Below are 23,514 nucleotides of genomic sequence, written 5' to 3' on the forward strand. Positions count from 1 at the left end.
ACATTGCAGATTTAATATTAACCGATGATCAATTAATACAATATGCACTAGCAGATATTGAGATGATGTTACGTAGTTGTGGGAAGAGTTTAAAAGAATATCCTCTAATGCCTAGAGCAGACACATTATTAGTTCCTGATATACAAAATAGTTTAATACACGACGAATTGAATTATAACAGAAAATCATTAGCTGGGGAACATATTAGATTGATGTCAACTATGACTTCAGAGCAACGTAAAGTATATGACACAATCATGACAAGAGTTAACGAAAACAAACCTGGTGTGTGTTTTTCTTTATGGTTATGGCGGTACAGAGAGGACATTTGTCAGCCGCATTACGCTCAAAAGGTGAGATAGTTTTAACAGTTGCCTCAAGTGGGATCGCTGCATTGCTTATACCTGGTGGTAGAACAACACATTCAATGTTTTGTATTCCTCTAAATGTTGACGAGTTTTCAACATGTACCATAGTTCCTAAAAGCACTTTGGCGCTATTAATACAAAAAGCAAAGCTCATTATATGGGATGAAGTACCAATGATGCACAAACACTGTTTCGAAGCTGTTGATCGAACTTTAAAATATATTCTCAAGTCTGTTGATGAAAAAAATAAACATGTTCCCTTCGGTGGAAAAGTTGTTGTTTTTGGCGGAGATTTTAGACAAATTCTACTAGTAATATCCAAAGGTACAAGGCCAGAAGTTGTTCATGCTACTATTAATTCTTCGGTTCTTTGGAATTTTTGTGAAGTTTTAACATTGAGTAAAAACATGAGGCTTCTCGGTGGTGCTTTGAGTGCAGACGTTGAACAAAGAAGATTGTTTTTTGAATGAGTTTTGGGTGTTGCCGATAGAGAAATTGGAGATGACAACGACGATGATTTAGAACTTGACATTCCATCAGATTTATTGATTCCAAATTCAGGTGATTCTCTTGCTTCTATCGTTGAAAGCACCTATCCCCAACATTTACAAAACATGAACGATATAACGTATTTCCAAAATAGAGCTATACTAGCTCCTAAAAATTCAATAGTCAACACAATAAATGATTATATGTTGGATTTAATTCATGGTGAAGAAAAAATATATTTGAGTTATGATACTCCACTCACACAAAATGTAGACGGTCAAACAGTGGATGATGTTCATACTCCCGAATTTTTTAACACGATTTCTACGCCAGGACTTCCAAATCACAAGTTGAGACTTAAAGTTGTAGCTTCATTTATGCTATTAAGAAATTTGAATCAAAAATTAGGATTATGCAATGGAACAAGACTTATTATTACGAGATTGGGAAAACATGCTCTTGAAGGAAAAATTATTTCAGGAAGTAATATTGGTGATCAGGTTTTCATACCTAGATTTTCTCTGACACCATCTGACGTGAGAATTCCTTTTAAATTTCAACGGAGACAATTTTCTATAATGATTTCTTTTGCAATGACTATTAATAAGAATCAGGGACAATATTTAAAGCATGTTGGGATATATCTTCCGTCGCCAGTGTTTTCACATGGTCAGTTGTATGTTGCAATTTCAAGAGTTACTTCTAGAAAAGGATTAAAAATATTGATCATCGATGACGACGGTGAAGATACGACTAAGACTTCAAATGTGGTCTATAAGGAAATCTTCCGTAATATAACATAATTGTCTTTGTATGAATATTTTTCCAAAATAATTGTTGAATTATCGTTTAATGTTACTCAACTTTTTTCATATACCTTACATTATTGGAATTATCATATCTTATTTAATCATTATATAACTTACAGCTAATCAGACCCGTGCACCGCACGGGTCGATGTTCTAGTTATTATAAAAATTGAAATGGAAATTTTTATGATATTAAAACTTTTTTTTTTTGGATAAATACAATGTTTCAAAATATTATTAAAATTACTACAGTATTATTTATATGTGTTAAGATTTGATTCTAGTATTAAAATTGCTAAGACACCGCAATTTGATGTGCCCGGATTTGGCAGTATTATTAGAAACACTTTCGGTCACCATCTTGCATGCTTCACAAGCTTCATTTAAGGGTTATATGACATTTTGCTCCATGAACTGTATGCTATCTACAAGGGTCTCTTGTTGGCCAAGGATATGAGTAATTGAGTATTGATGAACTTATTTGCTACTCTGATTCTTTACATTGTGTTGATCCAAGATATATAAAAGAGTTACTCTATCAAACTAATGTTTCTCTTAATCACACACTTAGAGAGATGAATCAATGTGCAGATGTCTTCAGTAAACTTGGATCCACCTCAGATGTCGATTTCTTGACTCATGTTTCTCCTCCAAAAGACGTTCGCAATCTTCCGAAAAACGAAGCAATGGGAACCATCTTTCTTTCTGACTAGTTTTTCTTTTTAGTTTTCTTTTTTCTGTTATTTAACTTCCTTAAAAAAAATTATAAATACAGTGTTTCAAAGTATTAATTAAATTATTATAGTATTATATTACTATTTATGTGGTCACATTAGGTTTGACAACGTTTGGAGCATGAACTTGTACCAATTTTTGAACAAATATACATTTTTGGATAAGATTCGTGAAAGAAATTTTGATTTCCTACTTTTTTTTTTTTACACCGAATTTTGGTTTCTTACTTGGTATTAGTGAAAAATATATATCTCAAAATATAATCAAAAAGTGGTCAATCAAAATGAATGTATTTGGACTAAATTTTTAACCAAATGCATCCACTTTGGTTGACCATTTTTTGCTTAGATTTTGAGATGGAGGAGTAAATTGTTAAAATATAACATATTTTCTATTTATATTATTTTTGTTTAAAAAAGAGATTTTCCATACATGTTAAAATATATCGTATTAGATTTTAAAGAATGAAGATTTATTATTTATAGAAAAATAAAGAATAAAGATTTAAAAAAAAAGATTTAGAAATACATTTGGTCAAACAAATATTAAAAAATAACTCACAAGAAGTAATATATTTTTTTAGCAAAAATATCATTAAGTAATTGAATTCATGAATCATATTTTCTCTGAAGATGCATGAATCATTTTTTTAAGGATGCTTGAATCATATATTATTACTTAAATATTTATTTATTACATTTTCTGAGGTATTTTATGAGGAAATCCATGAAGGCTATCAGGGCAGGCTTTTATTGGCCTACAGTCTTGCTAGACGCTCCAATTATATGAGAAGCTATGAAAAATGTCAAAGATATGTCAATGTACACCACTCACCCTTGAATGTACGTTGAATGTATTCTTTGTAAATTTGTTCGCCTATGAATGTATGTTTAATGTATTTGTTCTGAACGGATAAAACTGGGTGATTCTAATGGCGAGGCTATGAGGCTGCATGTAGTGGTTTGAGACTTCGGGCATGGAGGAAAAATGTATCTGCAAAAATGTTAGCACTCAAACGCTCAAGTTAGTATTTGATTAAGGGAAATGCTAAGAAAATTGGGTGAATATTGTGTACCTTAGATATTTGAGGCATAGGTGATGACAAGAATTTCTATGATGTGTTTAGATAGTTTTTAGGTTTATTTTAAGTCATTGATGACAAGAATTCTACGATGTTTTTAAATATATAGTTTTTAGGTTTCTTTTTATATTTGTAGTTTTTAGAGAACCAAGATGGAAAATACCTAAAGAATTAAGTTAGTTGAAGAAAAAACAAGAGTTAGAAGAAATTACATAAAAAGAAGCAAAAGTTGAAGAAAATCTTATCCGAAGACATTGTGCCACGATGAGATGCATCGTGCCACGATGAGAACGTATATTTGAAGAAAATCTACAACTTGCATCGTGCCACGATGGTGAATTTTTGAATGATCGTCCCACGATGGGACTAATCGTGGTAAGATGGTGCGCGAATTGGAGCACAAGAAACTCTATAAATAGAGCTCTAAGCCACCATAATTCAAATCAATTCAAGAAGGAGCAATCCAAGAGAGTCCAAGAGAAGGCAAGGAATTCTTCTAGCACTTTAAAGAGGTTACTTTGTATGTGTAATTTCTTAACTCTTGTTATGTTAATTATGCTTATGAGTAACTAATTATCTTAGGTTAGGTTGAGTAGATGAACCTCCTTAAAAATATTTGAAACATGTAATTGGTTCGAAAAATATTATATTACTTGCGATTCAACTTATTATCTTTAGTTATCTTTGTTCTTCATGTTATATGCATAGGTGGACATATTTATGAATTCTTCTAAAGAATTATATGTCTAGTAAGCTTATAAATCTTGATCTGTGATAATTAATAACCGACACTAGGGATAGTAACATTGAACTCGAGGTTAGAGACTATAGAATTAACGCTCACTTAACTAATGCTTTTATGAATTCCAACTTCACATACGGGCAGGTGTCTTTAATTGAATAGGGTGATTTTAGTATGCGAAAGCATATCTCACTACTTTTTGGGTTAATTCGTCGTTATAATAAAGGAAATTGCAAGGGAATATAACGTCATATTACCAAATAGGAATAAGGGAGAGATTTGAAATAATCTAACCATCTTTTTCAACTTGAATTTCTGAAACATCAAACTTATCTTTTAAAACAAACAAGCGAATACAATTTTATTTTCTATTCACTTCATAAATTAATACTTTTTACTTTGTTATACAATCCCTCTGGAGATGAATATTTTATAAATATTATTACTTGATGACAAAATTGGTACACTTGCCAAGGTCAACATCAAGTTTTTGGCGCTGTTGTATGGGATTGTTGTTTCAACAAAGCAATTAGCGTTCATTTAGGAATTTTAATTTTCAGTCAATTATTATTAAAAAAATCCAAAAATATTGTATCTTTTAGTTTAAATATTTTTGTTCAGTACTACTAAGGTATTTGCTAGTGTATGCAAGGTAAAGGGACAACTGAAGACTTAACTTTCGATCCTGAAATTGAAAGAACTCTCAGAGCAAAGAAGAAGGTTGTCCGGTTAGCTCAAGCATCTATCTATGAAGAAGAAAAAGAGACTCTTGACGATAAGAGTATGGTTGAACACAATCCACCACCTCCTTCGCCACAGAGGCGAACAATGGGTGAATATTGTAGGAAAATCGACATGGAACAGATATCTCTAGGGTTTAGGCTAGCAAACCCAGTTAATTTCGATATCAAAAGTATCATTCTTGCATGTTTAAGAGAAAACCAGTTCGATGGAAGAGCCAATAGAAATCCATGGGATCATCTATCTAGATTCTCAGAAACCCGTCAAATCCAGAAAGTGTTAAATTACATCACCGGGGATCATAAAAAGCTACGCATGTTTGCTTTTTCACTCAATGGTCACACAAAGGATTGACTACAATATTTACCTAGTGGATCCATCCTAACTTGGAAGAAGCTAGAGGACAAATTCTTGGGAAGATTCTTTACCCACAATCAATACCAGAAAAGAAGGGCTGAAATCATGAATTTTCAACAACACGACCAAGAATCTTTGTACGAGGCATATGAAAGATTCAAGCTTTTGAAGAGGAAATATCCAAACCACATTATCGATGACATGGAACAAATGCAAATTTTCACTGGTGGCAAGAAGATGCAACATATGATGCTTCTTGACGCATCAGTTGGAGGTTCTATTAAGAACAAGACCGACGAAGAAGTGAAAGAACTCATTGAGCAAATGTGTCAAAACGAGTACAACACTACGAATGAGCGATGTACAAAGATGGCAGGCATGGTAGACATAGACAACGAAACTGCTTACAAAGTGGAGATTGAATTGTTGAGAAGAAAGCTCGCCGAGAAGTTCTTACCTCAAGCTAACGTAAGTAAAGTACAAGAAGTTTGCGACTTTTGTCATGAGAACCATCCAAGTGGTCAAAAGATGGACTCTCTTGGATTGCTCCTTCTTGAATTGTTGTGATTTATGGTGGCTTAAGGCTCTTTTTATAGAGTTTTTTGTGCTCCAATTCGTGCGCCACCGTGCCACGATCAGTCGCACCATGGGACTGTGCTTCAAAATTCTCTATCGTGGCACGATATGTGACATCGTGACACGATGCAAGCTGTAGATTTGCTTCAAATATTTGTTCTCATCGTGGCACGGTGACTTCAAAGCTAATTTTCTTCAATTTTTGCTCTTTTTTGTGTAATTTCTTCTAACTTTTGCATATTCTTCAAGTAACTTGATTTCTTGGGTATTTTTCATGAATGGCTAACTAAGAACTACTAAAATGTCATAAAATAAACCTAAAAACATTCTAAAAATGTCACATAAATTCCTATCATCACAATCACAAAGTTAAACTTTTATTTGTTCTCAAGTAACATGTCTAACAAATAAAATCGTCAGTGAGTTAACAAATAAATTTAGATGATAGGAATTTCACAACCTTAGCCTTTTGTCGATAATAAAACCATTGATCTTCACTGCAGCGATCATGCTCACTCATCACATTAGCTCAAAAGACTTCAATCATAATAAGTCCAACAAATGTTCCACGCAATATATTTTCTAAAATTTGACCCACTCATAAAATACTAGTTATTAGCTTCACCACTGCTTTCTAAGGATACTCATTTGTTAGAATCTACTTTCTTTTTAAATAGTTTAATGGCTTATTTCACCATTTAGAATGAATAAGTGAAGAATTTTAGATTCACTCCGATTTATATATATATTGTAATGTTCATACCAACTAAACTATAATGCTCATGCATTAATGGTCTAAATTTTGTTATATTTCCATTCCCAATAGAGATAAGAAAAGAAGAAAGAAGGACATAGGTTTCAACCTTTTTTTTGACAAACATAGGTTTCAACCTTAATGTTAGTGTCATATTGTTATTGTGATTTGTGAAGAAGCACATATCTGCACATGCAGTGGCCACGCACGCTATATAGTATATAGTCAATGTCTTGGGAGTGACCTCACGGACATAACCACGTAACGTATCAAACCGTGTTTGTTGCGCGTTTTGTGTCATTGTTATTGTTATTAATTATTGTTAGTATTATTATTTCAGAACAAATACTAAATCAAATGCACTAAACATTTAATAATGTCCCATCACCACCCTTCAACAACAACTCCGAATACATTTTGTCAAAAAGACAACAATCAATAATTCACAACCTCAACCTCTCCGCTCTCACTTGTTTGATTTCTAGTATCACATACACAGCACAAAACCAATTGTGTTCTTGTAAGGAGTACCCACATAACCATAACAGATATTGTGTCTTATTTAGTTTGACAAACTGGCAAAATTCCACTTCAAAAGGTTTGTTTTTTTTACCATAAAATATGTGTTCATATGCTTGTACTAGTTCATGTTTCCTTTGACCCTTGTAGAAACAGTATATATTCTTATCTCATCGATGCAGTGTATGTACTTACTGCACTAGAACTTTTTAAAAGAATTTATTCGTGGGTTGCAATTTTAGTTTTGTTACGTAGACTTCTAGAATTTTTTGGAATAAATGTTGGGTTGGGTATATTTGTTTATCTGAAGTTCTGAACCATTGGTTGGTTTTCAATTGGATAGGTCTATTTCAAGAGACAAATATTCATGGAACTTTGAAGAGTTGAGGCATAAGCATATACTACTCTGGCCAATTCTCTAGCTATATATCCACCAACTTCAGCAGGCGTTGGTGCTTGGCTTTCTGGTCCAAAGTTTTGTTTGGACAAGCTCCTATCTCTTGTCCTGCTCCTTCCCACTGATTATGGTTAACTTTCTCTGATTTAATCTTCTCCAATGTGATTCAATCTTCTGCATCACAGAGTAGTGATGTAAAAGAAAGAGGATTGTGTGTAAGAACCAGCACAAGGTTTGACAGGTTGAGTATAAAAGGATTTAGAGCAAGCTTAATTTTCTGTCATGGCGATGTGTAGATGTGTCTCTGTTTTGATCGGAAGGAAGGATAAAATCAAGGTAAAAAAATACAGTATATATTCTGATATTGTCTGATTATCATTTTAAGGTTGGAGTAAACCATATAAATTACTTGTTTTGGTGTTCAGGGCATTGAAGGATCTTCAAAAGGGGACCTCAAAAAGATACATGCCACCAAAGTACAACACCCGACGATATTATCCAAGAGTCGTGATATAAAGCCAGATGCCACCCATGATGTTACAACCTGTGGTACGCAGATGAATTCAAGATCCAATGTGAAAGTTACGAGTCTCGAGAGTCATGCGAAGACTGAAGTAGAGGAAGCTTACGAAGGAGAAGATGAGCATGAAGATTCACCTTCCATCAAGAGAGAGCTCTCTGATTTTGATCTCCAAGTTCATGAAGCTGTTGCAAACAAAGGAGGATATGACCCAACAGGTAAAGAGATGAACTCCCCCAGTTTATATAAAGAAAAAGCCAACATTCAATTGGAAGACAGAGACGAATACCACAAAAAGAGTGTTGATTTAATCCTAAGTGGGCATGTCAGCGATCCTGGGATGGGAAGGTCCAACTTCTGGGCCTCTCCACAGCTCAAGCGATCTTGCTCTAACATGGAAAGAAGGGATATACTTAGGAAGACAGCTCATCACTTTCCAACTTCAAAGTCACAGTCTTTTGAGGATTTGCAGGAATTATCAGCAAATCAGATGGTTAACCTAGAAAGCCCCAGGTCTGTGACGACTCAGCGCAGTGCTGATAGAGTGATGTTGAAAAGGCGTTCGTCTAGTCAAGTTCTCCCTTCTGGAAGTAAAAAATTATGGTGGAAGTTGTTCCTCTGGAGCCACAGGAACATTCATCAACCTTGGGTCAGCAAATCAACACAATTACATCCTGCAAGTGCTGTTTTAAATAGTCAATGTGGGTACTCTTCGGATATCCTGGAACCAAAACAAGGTAATACTTTGAGACACAGGAGATCACCCTCTCCTACATCATCTTCTAGGGAGTTCTTTAGCAAAAGCGGCAAGGATAAAACCATTGATAATCCAAGCTGGAGCAGATTTCAAAAAGAAAAAAACTTCGATTTTCAGACACAGAATCAATGGGTAGCTTTCTCAACAGAATCATCCTCCTTTAACATAGTGGATGAGTGGGTGAAAGATCTTGAAAATCAGCAGCCACCTTCTGAGGAGGATTTTGCTGATGACAATATTGAAAACACTGTCTCTCCACCTCCGGATGCTGATAGATCAATAGCAAGAAGCACAATTCAGTTGACTCGACATCAAGATGGCAACCTTTCAAAGGATATTTTGTACGCGAATAGCGTGGTTCAATCTCTGAATCCAGCCTCAACTGCAGCTCATATATCTGGTATTGGTATAAAAGCCATCCCTGCAATTACACACTTCTCCAGTCTTCGTTCTGTGAATTTGTCGAACAATTTCATCGGTATGACTTATTTGAGAGGAGAAAACAACCTTTATTATGATTTCAAATTTAAAACAATATTAATTGATTGGTTTTCCCCTTCATTGATTTGCAGTTCATATAACACCTGGATTTCTCCCAAAGGGTCTTCATACACTTAATTTGTCAAGAAACAAGATCAGCACCATTGAGGGCCTCCGAGAATTAACCCGGTTGCGGGTACTTGACCTAAGTTATAATCGCATCTCAAGAATTGGACAAGGTTAGTTTCTATACTGGCTGATGCTTGATGGAGGTTTATTATTCTCGAAACTTAGTCCTCACAATATTTTCTACAAAATTATGCATTGTGTCTTATCAGGGCTATCAAATTGTACACCAGTCAAAGAGCTATATCTTGCAGGAAACAAGATAAGTGATGTTGAGGGGCTACACAGGTTGTTGAAGCTAACTGTTCTGGACTTAAGCTTTAACAAGATCACAACAACAAAGGCATTAGGCCAGCTAGTAGCTAATTACAACTCACTTCAGGCCTTGAATCTGATAGGAAATCCAATTCAAAGCAACATCAGTGATGAGCAGCTGCGCAAAGCAGTTTGTGGTCTTCTTCCAAAGGTAGTGTATCTGAACAAGGAATCCATCAAGCCTCAAAGGACACGGGAGATGCTCACTGATAGTGTTGCCAAAGCTGCACTTGGAAACAGCAGCCGGACCCCCACCAGAAGAGCACTGAAGAAAGGTGGCCAAGGAGGATCAAGTTCCTCCAGTGTGCATAGAAACAGCGCTAGTGTAGCCCAGAAAAGCAGGCACAGATCAAAAAGCCAAACTAAACATCGTTAGTTGTCTGAAAAAGGAACAGTTCATTAGTCTTTTATGTTTCCAAGACTTTACGGTAAGGTTTGGTTGTAGGCTTTGTGATGTTTGCTTCAACCTGTAACTATTAGTGTTTGATTTATATACCATAAAGGAGACTGCACAAGGTTGCTAGACATTGACAGTCTCTTTGTTTATGACTTGATGTAATAAATGAAGTCTTCATCTCCATTCTGCAAATGTAATGCATGAAATTTGATTCATCATATGGAAATTCTGTGAACTTCATATGTATACAATTTTGGTTGTACGAAACAGTAATTGGCCTGCCTAATTGCTACAATTGCCAATGTCATTATCATTAAAACCATATCTGAACATTGAATACCATGGCAACTGAACAATCATTATGTTCAACTCAGAAGCTGCAGCTGAAAATGAAATATGCCACTATAAAACTCAAATATCTGTCGCAACTAATTGAAGGTCACACTCACAGCAAACCTGAATCTGAACAAGACATCTAAGAACTTTTGGTCAAGCGCCACCAATGATCTATCCTACTAGTCTAATATACAAATATCTTATTGTTTATATCATAATAATTTGGAATCAAACTTCAAATGAAGAGGATCATATGCTCTTTCCATTAATACAAGAAATACTCTGACCAGCATATTCAGTGAAATTTATCAGACATCCTAGCACATCCCTTATAACAACTTCTTAAGAATTAGTAATTCAAGTCAAGCTCCTTTTTTTGCATCCACGAAAAATTGATCAACAATGGATGAACCCAACTAGTCCGAACATACCGTGAACAAATCTGGCTGTAATTGGGCCTTTGTAGCTGAAACCACAGAGTTTCTGAAAAAATAGTACACATGTTAGAAATCAAACACAGGAGGGGGGAATAAAAAGAAAACGATAGGAAGGCAAAACAGAATGATTTGTATATTTGTATGATGATTAACTTCAATGACTGAGATCTTTCTGGAATTAACATGGGAATAGTAAAAAACCAAAAATTCGTCAATTCATTTTCAACCTATCGATAATTGATAGAACAAATTTTCACTAACTCTCTGAACCTCTCACTAATTGTCATTAGTAGTGGAGTGGCTAATCTTGGCGTAAAAAGTAGAATGTTAAAAGTTGAAATTTGTAAGGTTATTGAGTATTTGTAAATGTCCCACCGAAACACACTGCTTCAGCATCGCAAAGTCGTATTCATTTTCCCCCACCATCTGGTAATTGAGTCATTAACTTTACGGACACACAAATATATAGTAACCATGAGAAATTTTCTCAGTTGAACTTTATTAGTAAACAAAAAATAAACAAAAAGAGACATCTAGAGCAGGGTTTATCCAACCATAACAAGCTGGGGCACACATGAAACATGGAATTGTTTGATTTTTAATGAAGACTTTCAATCTTGTAAAACTGGATCATAGGATACAAAGAATATCAAAAGAATCATATTTAATTAATCATTATATTAACTAGAGAAAATCTTTTAACAATAATATTATTTGATTTTATGACCAAAAAAATCATACAGCAAAACCTTGATACAGAGAGACATTTCATTGCATATGAAAGTCGAAAACATGAAAGCCAATATACCTAGATAATATGGTAAAGTTGGCAAACCTAAAATCTTTGCCATCCATGTAATTCTCAGGACACTAAACTTAAATTTCTCCTTGTCCTATTAGTTCCTACACTGAATCAAAGAGGACCAGTAAAAAGCCACTCACTATCATAGAAATTGAATCATTTAATCTCAATATCGCAAAGGTGCTTCATTAAGCGCTCCAATCAGTCTTTCTTTTCTTAATTTACAAACCCTATGGAAATTATTCAATTTAAATTATAGAAAAAGTTTCATCAATCCATAAGTTGATTTTCCAATCCAACATCAGAACCAGGTTCCATTTCCTGTATCTGAGCATACTTATAAAGCTTTTCATTAAACAACACCTGAGGATCCTTCTGAATCAAAACACCATTTCGATCATAACCATCTTTCAAAAACACAACCCAATTCATCTCAGTTCCAGCCAAATAAAACGCCCTCGGCTGCTTAAGTAACATATGATAAGTATGCTTAGTCAAACTAAACTCCTCCTTAAACTCAACAAGGTGATGAATTGAAGCTTTCTTCTCCAATGTCAAACTCAAAAACTCATGAATCAATCCAACCCTATATTTCTCAGCTTCCAAAGTCCACACATCTAATTTCGAACCATCCGAATAAGGTGACACCAACGGAAGCGCATTTAACAAATTCAGCTTCTTTTCATCATCAAATTCCAAATCCAAATCCTTCCCATGTTTGACAGGAAAATTAAATTTCCTCTTAGCAGCTTCTTCATTCACCATAAACTCTCTTTCAATCGCACTCACAGCCAAAAGTGGATCCCATTTAACCAACTCAAGAACCCGAACGCTCTTCCCGTCGTTGTTGTTGCTATCAACAACGACGCGGAAGTAATTCGGGTATTTCACAACACGGTCACGAAAATCATCCGGTATACCAAATAAACTTCTACAGTGATGAATTTTAGCTAGTGAAATACGGTGAAATCTCGACATCATGAGAAGCTTACGAACCTTATCGACACGATCGAGTTGCATTGATTCCATAATCGATTGTTCTTCCGCGATTAATTCTTCCATTAGATCGGTGAATCCGAGCCACATTTTGCCGTCGGAGTGACGGTAGGTTTGGAAGAGTAACGGATGACGTTGGATTGATTTGGCGATTTTCCGGCCGCGTGGGAAACCGAGTTCGCGGTGGAGTTTACCGGCGTCGTCGAGTTGAAGAACGTGTTCCGGTTGGTTAGAGAGATAGTTTTTGGATCTTGTGACGAATTTCATTAGGGTTTCGCGTTCTACGATGCGTTCGAATTCGGTTACCCGGTTTGGTTGGGTTTGGATTGGATTTGTTCTAGGACTTGATTTGGATTTGTGTTTTTTCTTGTGTTTTTTTGGGGTTTTGGTGACTAAAAAAGAGGTGGAAAATTTGGCGGTGAAGTAATGGTTATGGTTTTTTAGGGTTTTAGAGATGCACGATGAACAAAAGGCCATTGAATTGTGGAATATCAGTATGATTTTTTCTGAATTGAATGATGAAAATGGTAGTGTAACAACGGCTATGCTATATTGATGTTGATTCAATTTTTGACTACTATATAGTGAAGTGATTATTATAAAAACGATTATTTTTGCTTCAAAAAAAAATTAAACGATTATTTTTGCTTAAAAAAAAATTAAACGATTATTTCAAAAAATAAGTTAAAGAAAAAATGTCCGACCTACCGGATTCGAACCAGTGACCTAAGGATGGCTATTCGGTTTTAATACCAACTACAGTCCTCCGCTCTACCAACTGAGCTAAGGTCGGATTGTGTTCGTTGTTTGTCATGTATATATATAACTGTTAGATTCATTTCGATAAGGGACAAAAACCATGCACCATGTCAAAGATTCATAGAGTGAAGTAATGAATGCACTATTTACATGAAGACTTTACACAAGTTCGAGAATCGATTTCAGAAAGTAAATAATTGAAAGATCATAAGAGTTTCCCCTTGTTAAATTTTTTGGAGTGCCCAAAAAAAATTCTAGAGCGAACGTGTATGTGTTCGATTTTAGTTTTTTTTTTTTTTTTACAACAGCCGTGCATTTAGGGGGTGATATTTTCGTGAAAATGTGAAGCTACTATTTGTTACTTTAAAAAAAAAAAAAAAAACCTGTGTTTTTAACCTCACTTCCATATGGTTCCAAACACACATAAAAACTATTTTCAATCAAGTTTTCATAAAATCAGTTAGTTAAAAATTGTCTATAAGTAAAAAAACAAGAAATACTCAATAATACCATACATTATTACATTTCGTTGATTCGGGGATGAGTGAGGCCGTTGTCTATCAAACAATACACATACTAGATTTTTGCTGCAATTTTAAGAATTTTTCTTGTATCTCAAATTGCCTCAACATTTTTTATGACACCGTGTTGTTTGCATGAAATTGGTAGAATTTGACTTCTCTAAAGCGAAAAACAAAATAAGGTTATTGTTTCCGAGTTAGATGCCAATTTGTTTAAATTAACCTATTTGAGGCTAATTCTATGGTGTGAAATTAGTATCATCAACAATTTGTACACTAAAATTTTGAAATATCACATGAGAAATTGGAAAAACCAAAGCTACTGAAGTTATATAAATTGTACACTGAACTAATAGAGAATGTGACTTTGATTTCACATCATGAACATGCAGATCATGTTCATGATTTCACATCATGAACATGCACATAATTATCAAGTTATATAAATTGTACACTGAACTAATAAAGAATCTATAAATAGGGCAGAAAAATGCTTCTATTGCAATAGGGAGAATTAACCATTGAGAATTTTATACATCACAGCAAACAGAAATAACTTATTTTTTCATAATCTTTCGAATCTTAATCATAAGTCTGTGTAACTGTATTCAGACATCACATGAAAAATCATATCTACCAGTATAGTTCCTCATCTGTTCTGCTCTTCGTTTGGTAATTACACGGTCCTATGTATAAACCTTACGGTTACATAGGAGTTTTGGTCGTATTGCTGACAAACATTTACTCTTTCTTTCCTCTATTGTCTTTTCCGGCTCTCTTTTCTGTCCAAAATTTTCAATCCCCACTTTCTATGGCGGACCATTATGATAACAAATGAACGTTATGAAAATGAATACATGAATACTATGGTTTGATTTCTTTGAGACTTGAATGAATTAATTTGCTTGTCTCTTGAAGAAAGGCTTCTGGCAGATCAGTAGTCTCTGATCGCTATCACTTTCAATTTCTATAACTCTTGCATCCCACTTCAGCCGAGTTGTTAAAGCTCTAGCTGACTCTATCAAAGGAACTGTGTCTCGAATTATAATCCAACCCTGCACACATGACAATTTTCAGCATATAATATCAAAAGGCCTATAACCGATTCAAATGGCAAGGTAATTCACAGAATAGTTTAGAAAGTATACTTGATTTGAAAATAGGATGAGAATGAGATTAAGGAAAAATTCTATTTGATTTGTCAGCATAAAATTAAATGCTCGAATATTGTCATAACCCATGATAGTAAAATTTTGAAAATAGAACAAGTGCTCTAGCAAAGGAAATGCTTAACTAGGCTTAGAAAGGGGCAGGCCAACTGAAAGCTACAAAAGCCAGGGTGGGTCATACACTAATACAGTAATTTTAATTTCCCACAAGTTCTCTCCAACGGAGGTAATCATATTCGAGCACTGGACATTAAAGGTGGGATTCGCCGCGTTGTGACTTTTACAGCATTTTAGTGTTATATTATATGCTCAAATCTAGCCCACTCTGCTTTAAATCAAAAAAGGAATAAAACAAATTACATTATACGTGTACATTTTCTTAAAATGGGATCTTTCCTTTATGCTTGGAGGCAAGTGCTAATTAACTGAATTCAACTTTTTTTCTTAAGGCAAAATTTATCTTTGCTACAACTATGAGTGTTCAATTAAAGATGACTTATCTATGCCACGCAACTATATATATTTAATACCACAAAACATCAAACAGTGTGAGTAGGAATATCAACAAAATCCTTTTCTTAATAGGCTGATGTGAAGTAAAGCATGGAGTATTCACATACCTCTGGACGAAGTAACCTGTCAATTTCAATGAATATATCAAGCATGGTACATCTGTGCTGCTGAGCAGCTTCAATGGATAAAAACCCTGCGGCGTGTACCAAGTCATAGGTTCGAGGATATGTTGGAAATGCCTCACACCTACAATCCACAAATCATAATTGTAAGAAAAGTATAATGTGCATACAACGTAACAGCTACTGTTCACATAATCATAATTCTAAAGCTTCTCAACAATTAACAACTGTCACCATTCCACGGTAAATTAGCGTGTTTGGTTCTGCGGTGGATAGAATTGATTTTGACAGAATTGAGTTTGACAGAATTGATTTTGATAGAATTGAATTTGACAGAATTGATTTATGTTTGGATGTATTCATTTAAAATTGATTCTTATCAATAAATGTTGTTTGGATAGTTTGAACTAAAATTGCTTTTGAATGTGCAATTACCAAAATGGGTATGAATTTTAATTTATTTATAAAACTAGATTTGCCAATAAACTTTTTTTTCTCTCTTTCTTCTCATACGTTACTTTATTTTATTTATCAATGAGTTTTTTTGGGGAGCTTATTTATCATTGAGTAATTAATTTATTTAAAAAATAATAATACATTAAACTCCGGATAAGTGTAGCTCAAATAGTAGCTACCAGAAACATTATTGGAATGACCGAGGTTCTAACTTCGGATTCCACATTTCTCTACATTTAAATGTGAGAGTCTTACCATTAGACTAATTGACAAAAAAAATATATATCGAACTCAGTTGAACATAAACACAACTTTTTGTAAAAATAAAATAAATAAATAAATTATAGCAATAACCGGAAAAGAAAAAAATAATAATTGCAGCCATCATAAAGAGCATAAAATGGGCAGTTTTAAAAATAGGGCCAGCGGGTCAGTTATGCCCAACACTGTATTCCTTCTTCAATGTAAAACATAGTAGATCTCGTAGAACCATCATCACGGCAGAGGCAACAAAAGAAGGGTAATAGAGGAAGATATAGAAAAATTATACATGTTACTTGCTACTAAATGTCAAAATCGATTCACTTTAACAGAGAAGCTAGAAATAGTAGCTTCAATAAGAATTGATTTTGAACCTCTAGAATGGATTTTGAATGAATGAGAAAGCCAAACATGAATAAACATGATAGAACCAATTCTATAAGTCTAGAATTGAAACCAAACATATACTTAGTTTACTGGAATGCAAATTTAAGCTGCAAACTTTAGGTCTTGATAAAGTTAAGGGGCATAAGGTTTTTGGGTCCTCTCACTTAAGTGTTGCTCAACCTCTACTCTTCTATCCAATGTGGGACTTTCAAGTCACTTGATATATCTCAACATATTCCCTCAAGTGTGAGACTACTCACACGTGATATATCTCAACAGAACCTTGACGCAACCTTCATGACTAAGTAATTTTAGTACAATCTTTGCAGTCTCCATTCACAACTCAAATAAATTCCAGAACCATTGGTTTGTAACCCTCTGGATTATTTGATTAGCTAGGTGGTTTGTACTGCTCATTATTAATACAAGTTTTGCCGTTTGAAAAAGAAAAAAAATCTAGAACCAAGAAAATCAAGTTTATATTGTCCATGCTTAAGATCAAATATCTCTTGCATTAAGGGTGTGTTAGATAGATAATTATTCAACTGGTTACACTCAACAACTTAAACTTCTAAGTTTTAAGTTGAATTGGTTAACACATAGACATAAAAACTTCATTATCCATTAATTTTTTTACCAGTTTTTTTCAAATTAATATCATTATCTGAATAAATGTTAGCCAAAAATACTTATACATCATAAAAATATTCAAGTTTTTGTGCAAATGTTATATCCTCCATCAAGGTATTATTGCTTCGATTTTATATCTGGGAAAATTAAGAAACCAATAACTTTATATATTTGGAAAGGATCAAGACATAAAATAAAAGGTAAAAAAGAATTTAGCAGATGGTTGTGGATTTTAGATTCAGTAGAGCACAAAAATGAAAACTGTGAATTATTAAATTCTAATACAAGAGAAAGGAGATGAAATACCAATCATGCAAAACGCCAACATAACCACGGTCCTGGATCAAGGGAAGATAATTGAGTCCACTCGTCGGCACCACATTCATGACCCACACAGACTTTCCAGATTGCAACAATGCAGAATTAAAACCACCAAAATGAGCATTCATGTCTAGCACGTTTCTTAGCATGTTGTAAGGTGGTGGAGGATCCTCATCACCAGGTCTCTTTGGATGATCGGAAAATATCAAAGGTGACAGAAGAGACCAATAATTTCGTACTGCTGTCTTCCAGCTTTCGGCGTCCTCAGCAAATTCATCAGGTTGCAATCCTGACGCAAGTAAATATATATACATATTAAGATAACATAGAGCATAGGAGATATCATCCAGTAATATTGTACAGTGAAATATTTATATTTCTAAGAATAAATGTTTAAGAATATAACAGTTACCATGTATTGCAAGCTCATTCTTTTTCGGGTGATCCCTTGAAGGCCAGGTTGCCCTCTCTTCAATAGATATCCAACGGCTGCTATGTGTTCCTCCTATGCAATTTTGCAGTTCTCGATAATACGGAGACTCCACATCATAGCCTCTACTACATAAAGGAGGAGGAGGAGAACCATTCTTTCTAGAAATACAAACACAAAAGAATCAGGAATACTTGTAAGAAATTATGCAATAAATAAATGCACACACATAAGTTACTAAATTTTCATATATACATGCCACAGCAGCATTACCTTGAACTATAGCATTTTCTTTTACTAGTTTTCTTCCATACGACAGTTTCATCTTGCTGTGATAGCATCTCCCAGCAAAGGTTTTCTGTAAAATCATGTATGACCTTCCACCTTTTCTGACTGTCTTTGTTACGAGCATTTGTAAGTGGCGAAGTCCAGACAAAGTATCCCCCAGGCTTTAAGAGTCGATCAGCTTCAATTAAGAGAATTCCATCTATGCCATGAAATATGAATGTTAATAAGATCAATCAAACTCAAGATGTTTAGTAGGTTCAATACAGTAACTACAAAGTGCTGTAATATTAATAAGTACAGAAAATGAGGTATGGTTTTAGAGCTGGTAATGAAGTTTTCCAATTCTTAAGTTCAAATATTTAAAATGGCAAAAAATTTATGCAATAAAGGCAACTTGATGCATTATTCATTCAGATATGAGAGGAAGAATTTGAAAATTAACTCCAAACGGAAGAGGTCAAGATGCCAATGCAAAACTTTGTCGAATCTACATGAGATGGCCTAGTGGGAATGGGCATGGTCATTGTTGTCTTGTTGTTGGATGAGGCCACAATATTGGACTTAGTTGAGACGGCCAAAAACAATATACATCCCAGACAACTTCCATTATTTTCCCTTGGTTCCTAATTCCAAGATATATTATTGTAAGTCTAAGCTTAATGGGAAAATATGACACGGACGGGAAATAGACAGCTGACAGCTCGAGTAGTTCAACAACTTCCATTATTTTCCCTTGGTTCCTAATTCCAAGATATTATTGTATGTCTAAGTTTAATGGAAAAATATGACACGACGGGAAATAGACAGCTCGAGTAGTTCAACATAATAAGAGCACGCATTTTCTTAAATGTACTCTAAACTGATATAAAAGGATATCCAGTCAAATTTTTCATTACTTGAGAGTGAGACATGCAAAAAAGAAAAAGCATAATTTTAAGAAACAGAATGAAAAATTACTACAAGTCTATAACAATGATTTTTCCTTATATTATTATATATAATTCCTTCTTTTAATGACAGTTATAATCTAACATCTTATCAGAAAGGCCAAATCCTCCATAATATAGAAGATTTTGTCATATAAATGTAGAGAATAACAGAACCATGTTGAGCTTATAGATAGTAGCAACTAGCATGAGATTGATATTTTATGTACCTTTCTGGTCCCAATCTATGCCACATCTAGCACAATGTAGCATATCATACGAGAGAGATGGATATGGCAACTGTTTTGTGGTGAAGGAAGCAACCATAGCAGGAAGACCTCTCTCAAGTGTAAGTTGAACTTGACTCCCAGAAGACTCATAGTTTGCAATGCACATAGTTAAAAGTTGACTGTGAAAGAGGTGCGCTCCAACGCTACCATAGCCACAACCAATGTCCAGAATGGTTCTAACCTGTGAATTTTAGAATGCCAACATGTATGTTTAATCAACAAACTTTTCCAGCAAGGAATAACAAAGTCAAATTGTAAGAATTGTGTTCATATTCACTACTACCATAACCTATCAAAATATCTATCAAACACAAATCTCTTCAATGCCATAGTTAATTCCTAAACCGTAGTTAATTCCTAAACTGGAAAGATCTAAGGTATGGTAAATTTTATAAATGCAATCGATAGAGTTAATCAACAAGTAGATGTGCACAGCCAAAAATGTCAAAAACTTATTCAACAATCCTAAATGATTTCCTGGTACTATAAAACAAACTACTGTATCTTTGAAGAGCAAAAGAAAACCTTGGAATGGAAAAGTGATAAGGTTAACATTACATGCAAAAGGAAAATATTTGGGAGTTTTATTAATATTAATTTATCACTAAAAAATTGAGATGGTTTTGTGATGGTTAACTCAAAATTGGGAAAGAAGAAGATTAAGAGAAAGAGTGCTAGCTATGAGATTGAAGAAATTGATTCTGAAAATGAAGGAGAAGAAATTGGTTCTTGGTGATGATTTGGATCTTCCTCCCATTGATGATGAAGATGATGATGCCGCCGTTGAAGTGGAAGAGAATGAGGATGAAGATGGTGATCTTGATGACTATCAAGATTTTGGATGTGAAAATATCTTAAATGTCTAGATTATGTCTTTTGTGAATGATAGGTCTTCTTTTTTAATGATGCATAGGTCTTTTGTGAATGATAGGTCTTTCTTTTGAATGATGCATATGCCTTTTTTTTAGTGATGCATCATGCATGGGTCTTTTGTGAATGATAGGTCTTTCTTTTGTGAATGATGCATAGGCCTTTAGTTATTTTATGAACTTAGTACTTAGTTGTTATGAACTTATGAACATTTTTAGCATATACATATCTTCCATGCACTTAGTACTTAGTTGTTATGAACTCAACATTTGGGCATACCTTTTATACCAATCAAGATATGTATATTAGAGTGAAAAATGAGGTTAACACAGATATGAGATACCCACCCATATATCACACTTGAACTTAAGCAAAGTGCATGGAATTAAGTATGCTTGATTCCATAATTAACATATACCAAAACTGTGAAATATGACTAATAATTGATGAAGGCCCCCACAAAAAATTAAAGTATTCTATTTTCAGTGGAGAAAAAATATATTCAGTTACCCCTGTTTGTATGAAGTTAGATTCATTTCTGAGTCCAATCATTTCTGCAATTTGGTGTGAGTAGTCTTCAACACCATCAAACATAAGAGAGGCAGAACGAAAAGAAATTTGCTCTTCATCAAGCATCATCATCCTGTAACCAAATAAAAAACACGAGAACTTTAAGATGAAAGGATGGCTGAAAATATGCAAGCCAGTAGAAGAGATGTATATCACTGACCTCTTGGTCAAACTTCCAGAAGAAAGAACTTCCTGTGCAGTGATTTTAACATTAGAAACCCAGATAACATCCCTTCCAGTTGGCCACCGAAGAGGAATTTTGTAAGTCATTGGCGAGAGAAGTAAACAATCTTGCCTAAGTTCACGGCCACATTGCCGATCAAACTCACTGCCATCAGAGTAACCCTGTGCTAGATTGTCTGAAACGTTAAAACAAGGAACATAGTTTTCAAACTCCTGAGAACAGAAATCTAATTCTTTCTGTTTTGAGGGAGCATAAGAAATCTCGCCGATATCCACAAGATCCGATACAAGTTTCTCTTGAAGTCTTCTATAACCATGGTAAATTTGACCTCTTGATGTAGTTGAAATTGAGATTGTCCACCAAAAAGATCCAGCAAGAGCAAGAATAACTATAAGTACTATACTAAACTTCATGAAAAGAAGAATCAACTTATGCCGACTTCTAGGAGTGCCAAGAATGAACGGATCGGGCGAAAAACCATTCTCAGTGACACCATATTTAGAATGAGAAGTATTATCTGCAAAAAGCAACCTAAAGGGAGACTTCAATTGTAAGGGATCAGAACCTTCTTTTTCTGTTTTATCTTTGGATTGAGAGTCCCACGAATCGATGCTGTTATCAGGGATCCGAATCCCAGACACACCTCTGTACAAAGGCCTGGACATTCTCTGACCAAGACGCTCCCTCAGCGCCTAATTTTGCAGATACAAACAATATAAAAACGCCAAAAAACTAACCGAAGCTTGTTATTTCAACATCATTCAAATTTGTGTGGAACAAATCATCGGTGAAATATGCCTTCAGCTAAGCAAATACAAATCTAGCATAAAAAAAATAGATATACCACTGTCAATATTTATTTCTTGTTAGTAAAACAAAATAACTTATAGCAATAACTAGAAGTAAGTTACAAAAAAAGCACCAATTAAGTGAGTAAACAAATCAAACTTCATATTCAGAGAATCAAAAACATGGAAAAACATTAATTAATTTAAGGAACCAGATCCATCACTAAGCCAACATTGATATGAATATCAATGAACAGAACATAAATTAATTGTTACTATTTATTAATAAAAAAATTGAGTTGCAATTGCAAGTATAAACTAAGAAAGAACGAGATTCAAAGATATTAAAGTTAAAGTAAAAAAAATTCACTAGACACCTAAAAAAACACTTTTTCATGTATAGAAATCGAAACCCAGAAGCGAATCACAAAACCGGAAGAGTCATTTTCATTGGGCAAGAAAATCCAATCGAGCTTATTTTCTTTATATAGAAACTAAAAAAGAGACTTTTACACATCCCAATGAAAAAATCCCAATTAGATCAATGTAGTTGGCAACAGAACAGAACTGAGATGAGATCAAAGGAATGAGGTGTACCTTCTTCTTCTTCTCGTTGTTGAGAAGAGAAAATAGGAATCACGAGAAATTAATCAGGGTGAATTTTATCCACAAAACGAATCGCAAGAACAAACAACACTTTGTTGTTGTTGTTGTTGTTGTTGTTGTTGTTGTTGTATGTGTCTGGTTGGTTTGTGTGTGTGTGTGTGTGTGTGTGTGTGTGTGTGTGTTATTACTCAGTCCGTTGTTGTTGTTGTGAATGCTAACTGTAGTTTTGAAATTATGAACATGGGAGATGGTGAGAAAGGAGGAAGAAGAAGCAGATTTTGTTTCTGATCCGAATGTGATTCATACACACACTTCTCCCAGACCAAGTATTAATTAGTCCCATAAATAAATATTAATTAATTACTAACTTTTTTTTTTTTTATAATGATAGATTAACTACTGTACATTTATTATAAACAAAAAAAATTAACTACTGTATTTACAAATGAGAAAAGGTGATATGACAATGACATGCAGAGTTTTTTCTTTTTTGTTTGTCTTAACCTTTCGTTTTTAAATAAGTTATGCTCACTAGTGCACTAATTAATGACACTAGTTAAGGAAGTTTTTTTTACTAAAAAAAAAAAAATATATCAATACTCATCAAATTGATAAAGTACTCCTCTGTCTCATATTATAAGAAAAAAAATTCATTTTTTCGTGTCTCAAATTATAAGAAAAAAAAAAAA

At 34.1% G+C, this 23,514-nt stretch overlaps 3 protein-coding genes and 1 non-coding gene across 5 annotated transcripts; 1 reads left to right on the plus strand and 3 right to left on the minus strand.

Moving 5' to 3' along the window:
- Positions 1-6,827: 6,827 nt before the first annotated feature.
- LOC123896992 lies at positions 6,828-10,449 on the plus strand. The gene is made up of 5 exons (XM_045947464.1): positions 6,828-7,250; positions 7,515-7,904; positions 7,994-9,323; positions 9,418-9,564; positions 9,664-10,449. Exons 2-5 carry the CDS (start codon positions 7,851-7,853, stop codon positions 10,140-10,142), a joined length of 2,010 nt encoding a protein of 669 aa, XP_045803420.1. The 5' UTR covers positions 6,828-7,250; positions 7,515-7,850; the 3' UTR covers positions 10,143-10,449.
- Positions 9,721-13,338, minus strand: LOC123896993 (protein WHAT'S THIS FACTOR 1 homolog, chloroplastic). The gene is made up of 2 exons (XM_045947465.1): positions 11,745-13,338; positions 9,721-10,982 (listed from the first exon to the last, which is right to left on the minus strand). The coding sequence occupies exon 1, from the start codon at positions 13,209-13,211 to the stop codon at positions 12,009-12,011; it is 1,203 nt and encodes a 400-aa protein (XP_045803421.1). The 5' UTR covers positions 13,212-13,338; the 3' UTR covers positions 9,721-10,982; positions 11,745-12,008.
- Positions 13,339-13,432: 94 nt separating this feature from the next.
- Positions 13,433-13,527, minus strand: TRNAY-GUA. Its single transcript has 2 exons — positions 13,491-13,527; positions 13,433-13,468 (listed from the first exon to the last, which is right to left on the minus strand). It is a non-coding gene; the product is annotated as a tRNA-Tyr (tRNA).
- Positions 13,528-14,492: 965 nt separating this feature from the next.
- On the minus strand, positions 14,493-23,282 carry LOC123896994 (probable pectin methyltransferase QUA2). 2 transcript variants are annotated; one of them, XM_045947467.1, is made up of 9 exons: positions 22,817-23,282; positions 21,408-22,251; positions 21,188-21,320; positions 19,748-19,988; positions 18,577-18,790; positions 18,286-18,464; positions 17,859-18,162; positions 15,804-15,942; positions 14,493-15,069 (listed from the first exon to the last, which is right to left on the minus strand). In XM_045947467.1, exons 2-9 carry the CDS (start codon positions 22,094-22,096, stop codon positions 14,911-14,913), a joined length of 2,058 nt encoding a protein of 685 aa, XP_045803423.1. In that variant the 5' UTR covers positions 22,097-22,251; positions 22,817-23,282; the 3' UTR covers positions 14,493-14,910. The 2 variants fall into 2 exon arrangements, with proteins under 2 accessions (XP_045803423.1, XP_045803422.1); XM_045947466.1 differs by having other exon boundaries at positions 21,188-22,251; positions 22,817-23,151.
- Between the last annotated feature and the right edge of the window lie 232 nt (positions 23,283-23,514).

This window comes from Trifolium pratense, linkage group LG7, assembly GCF_020283565.1.
Source record: "Trifolium pratense cultivar HEN17-A07 linkage group LG7, ARS_RC_1.1, whole genome shotgun sequence".
Lineage (NCBI taxonomy): Eukaryota > Viridiplantae > Streptophyta > Magnoliopsida > Fabales > Fabaceae > Trifolium > Trifolium pratense.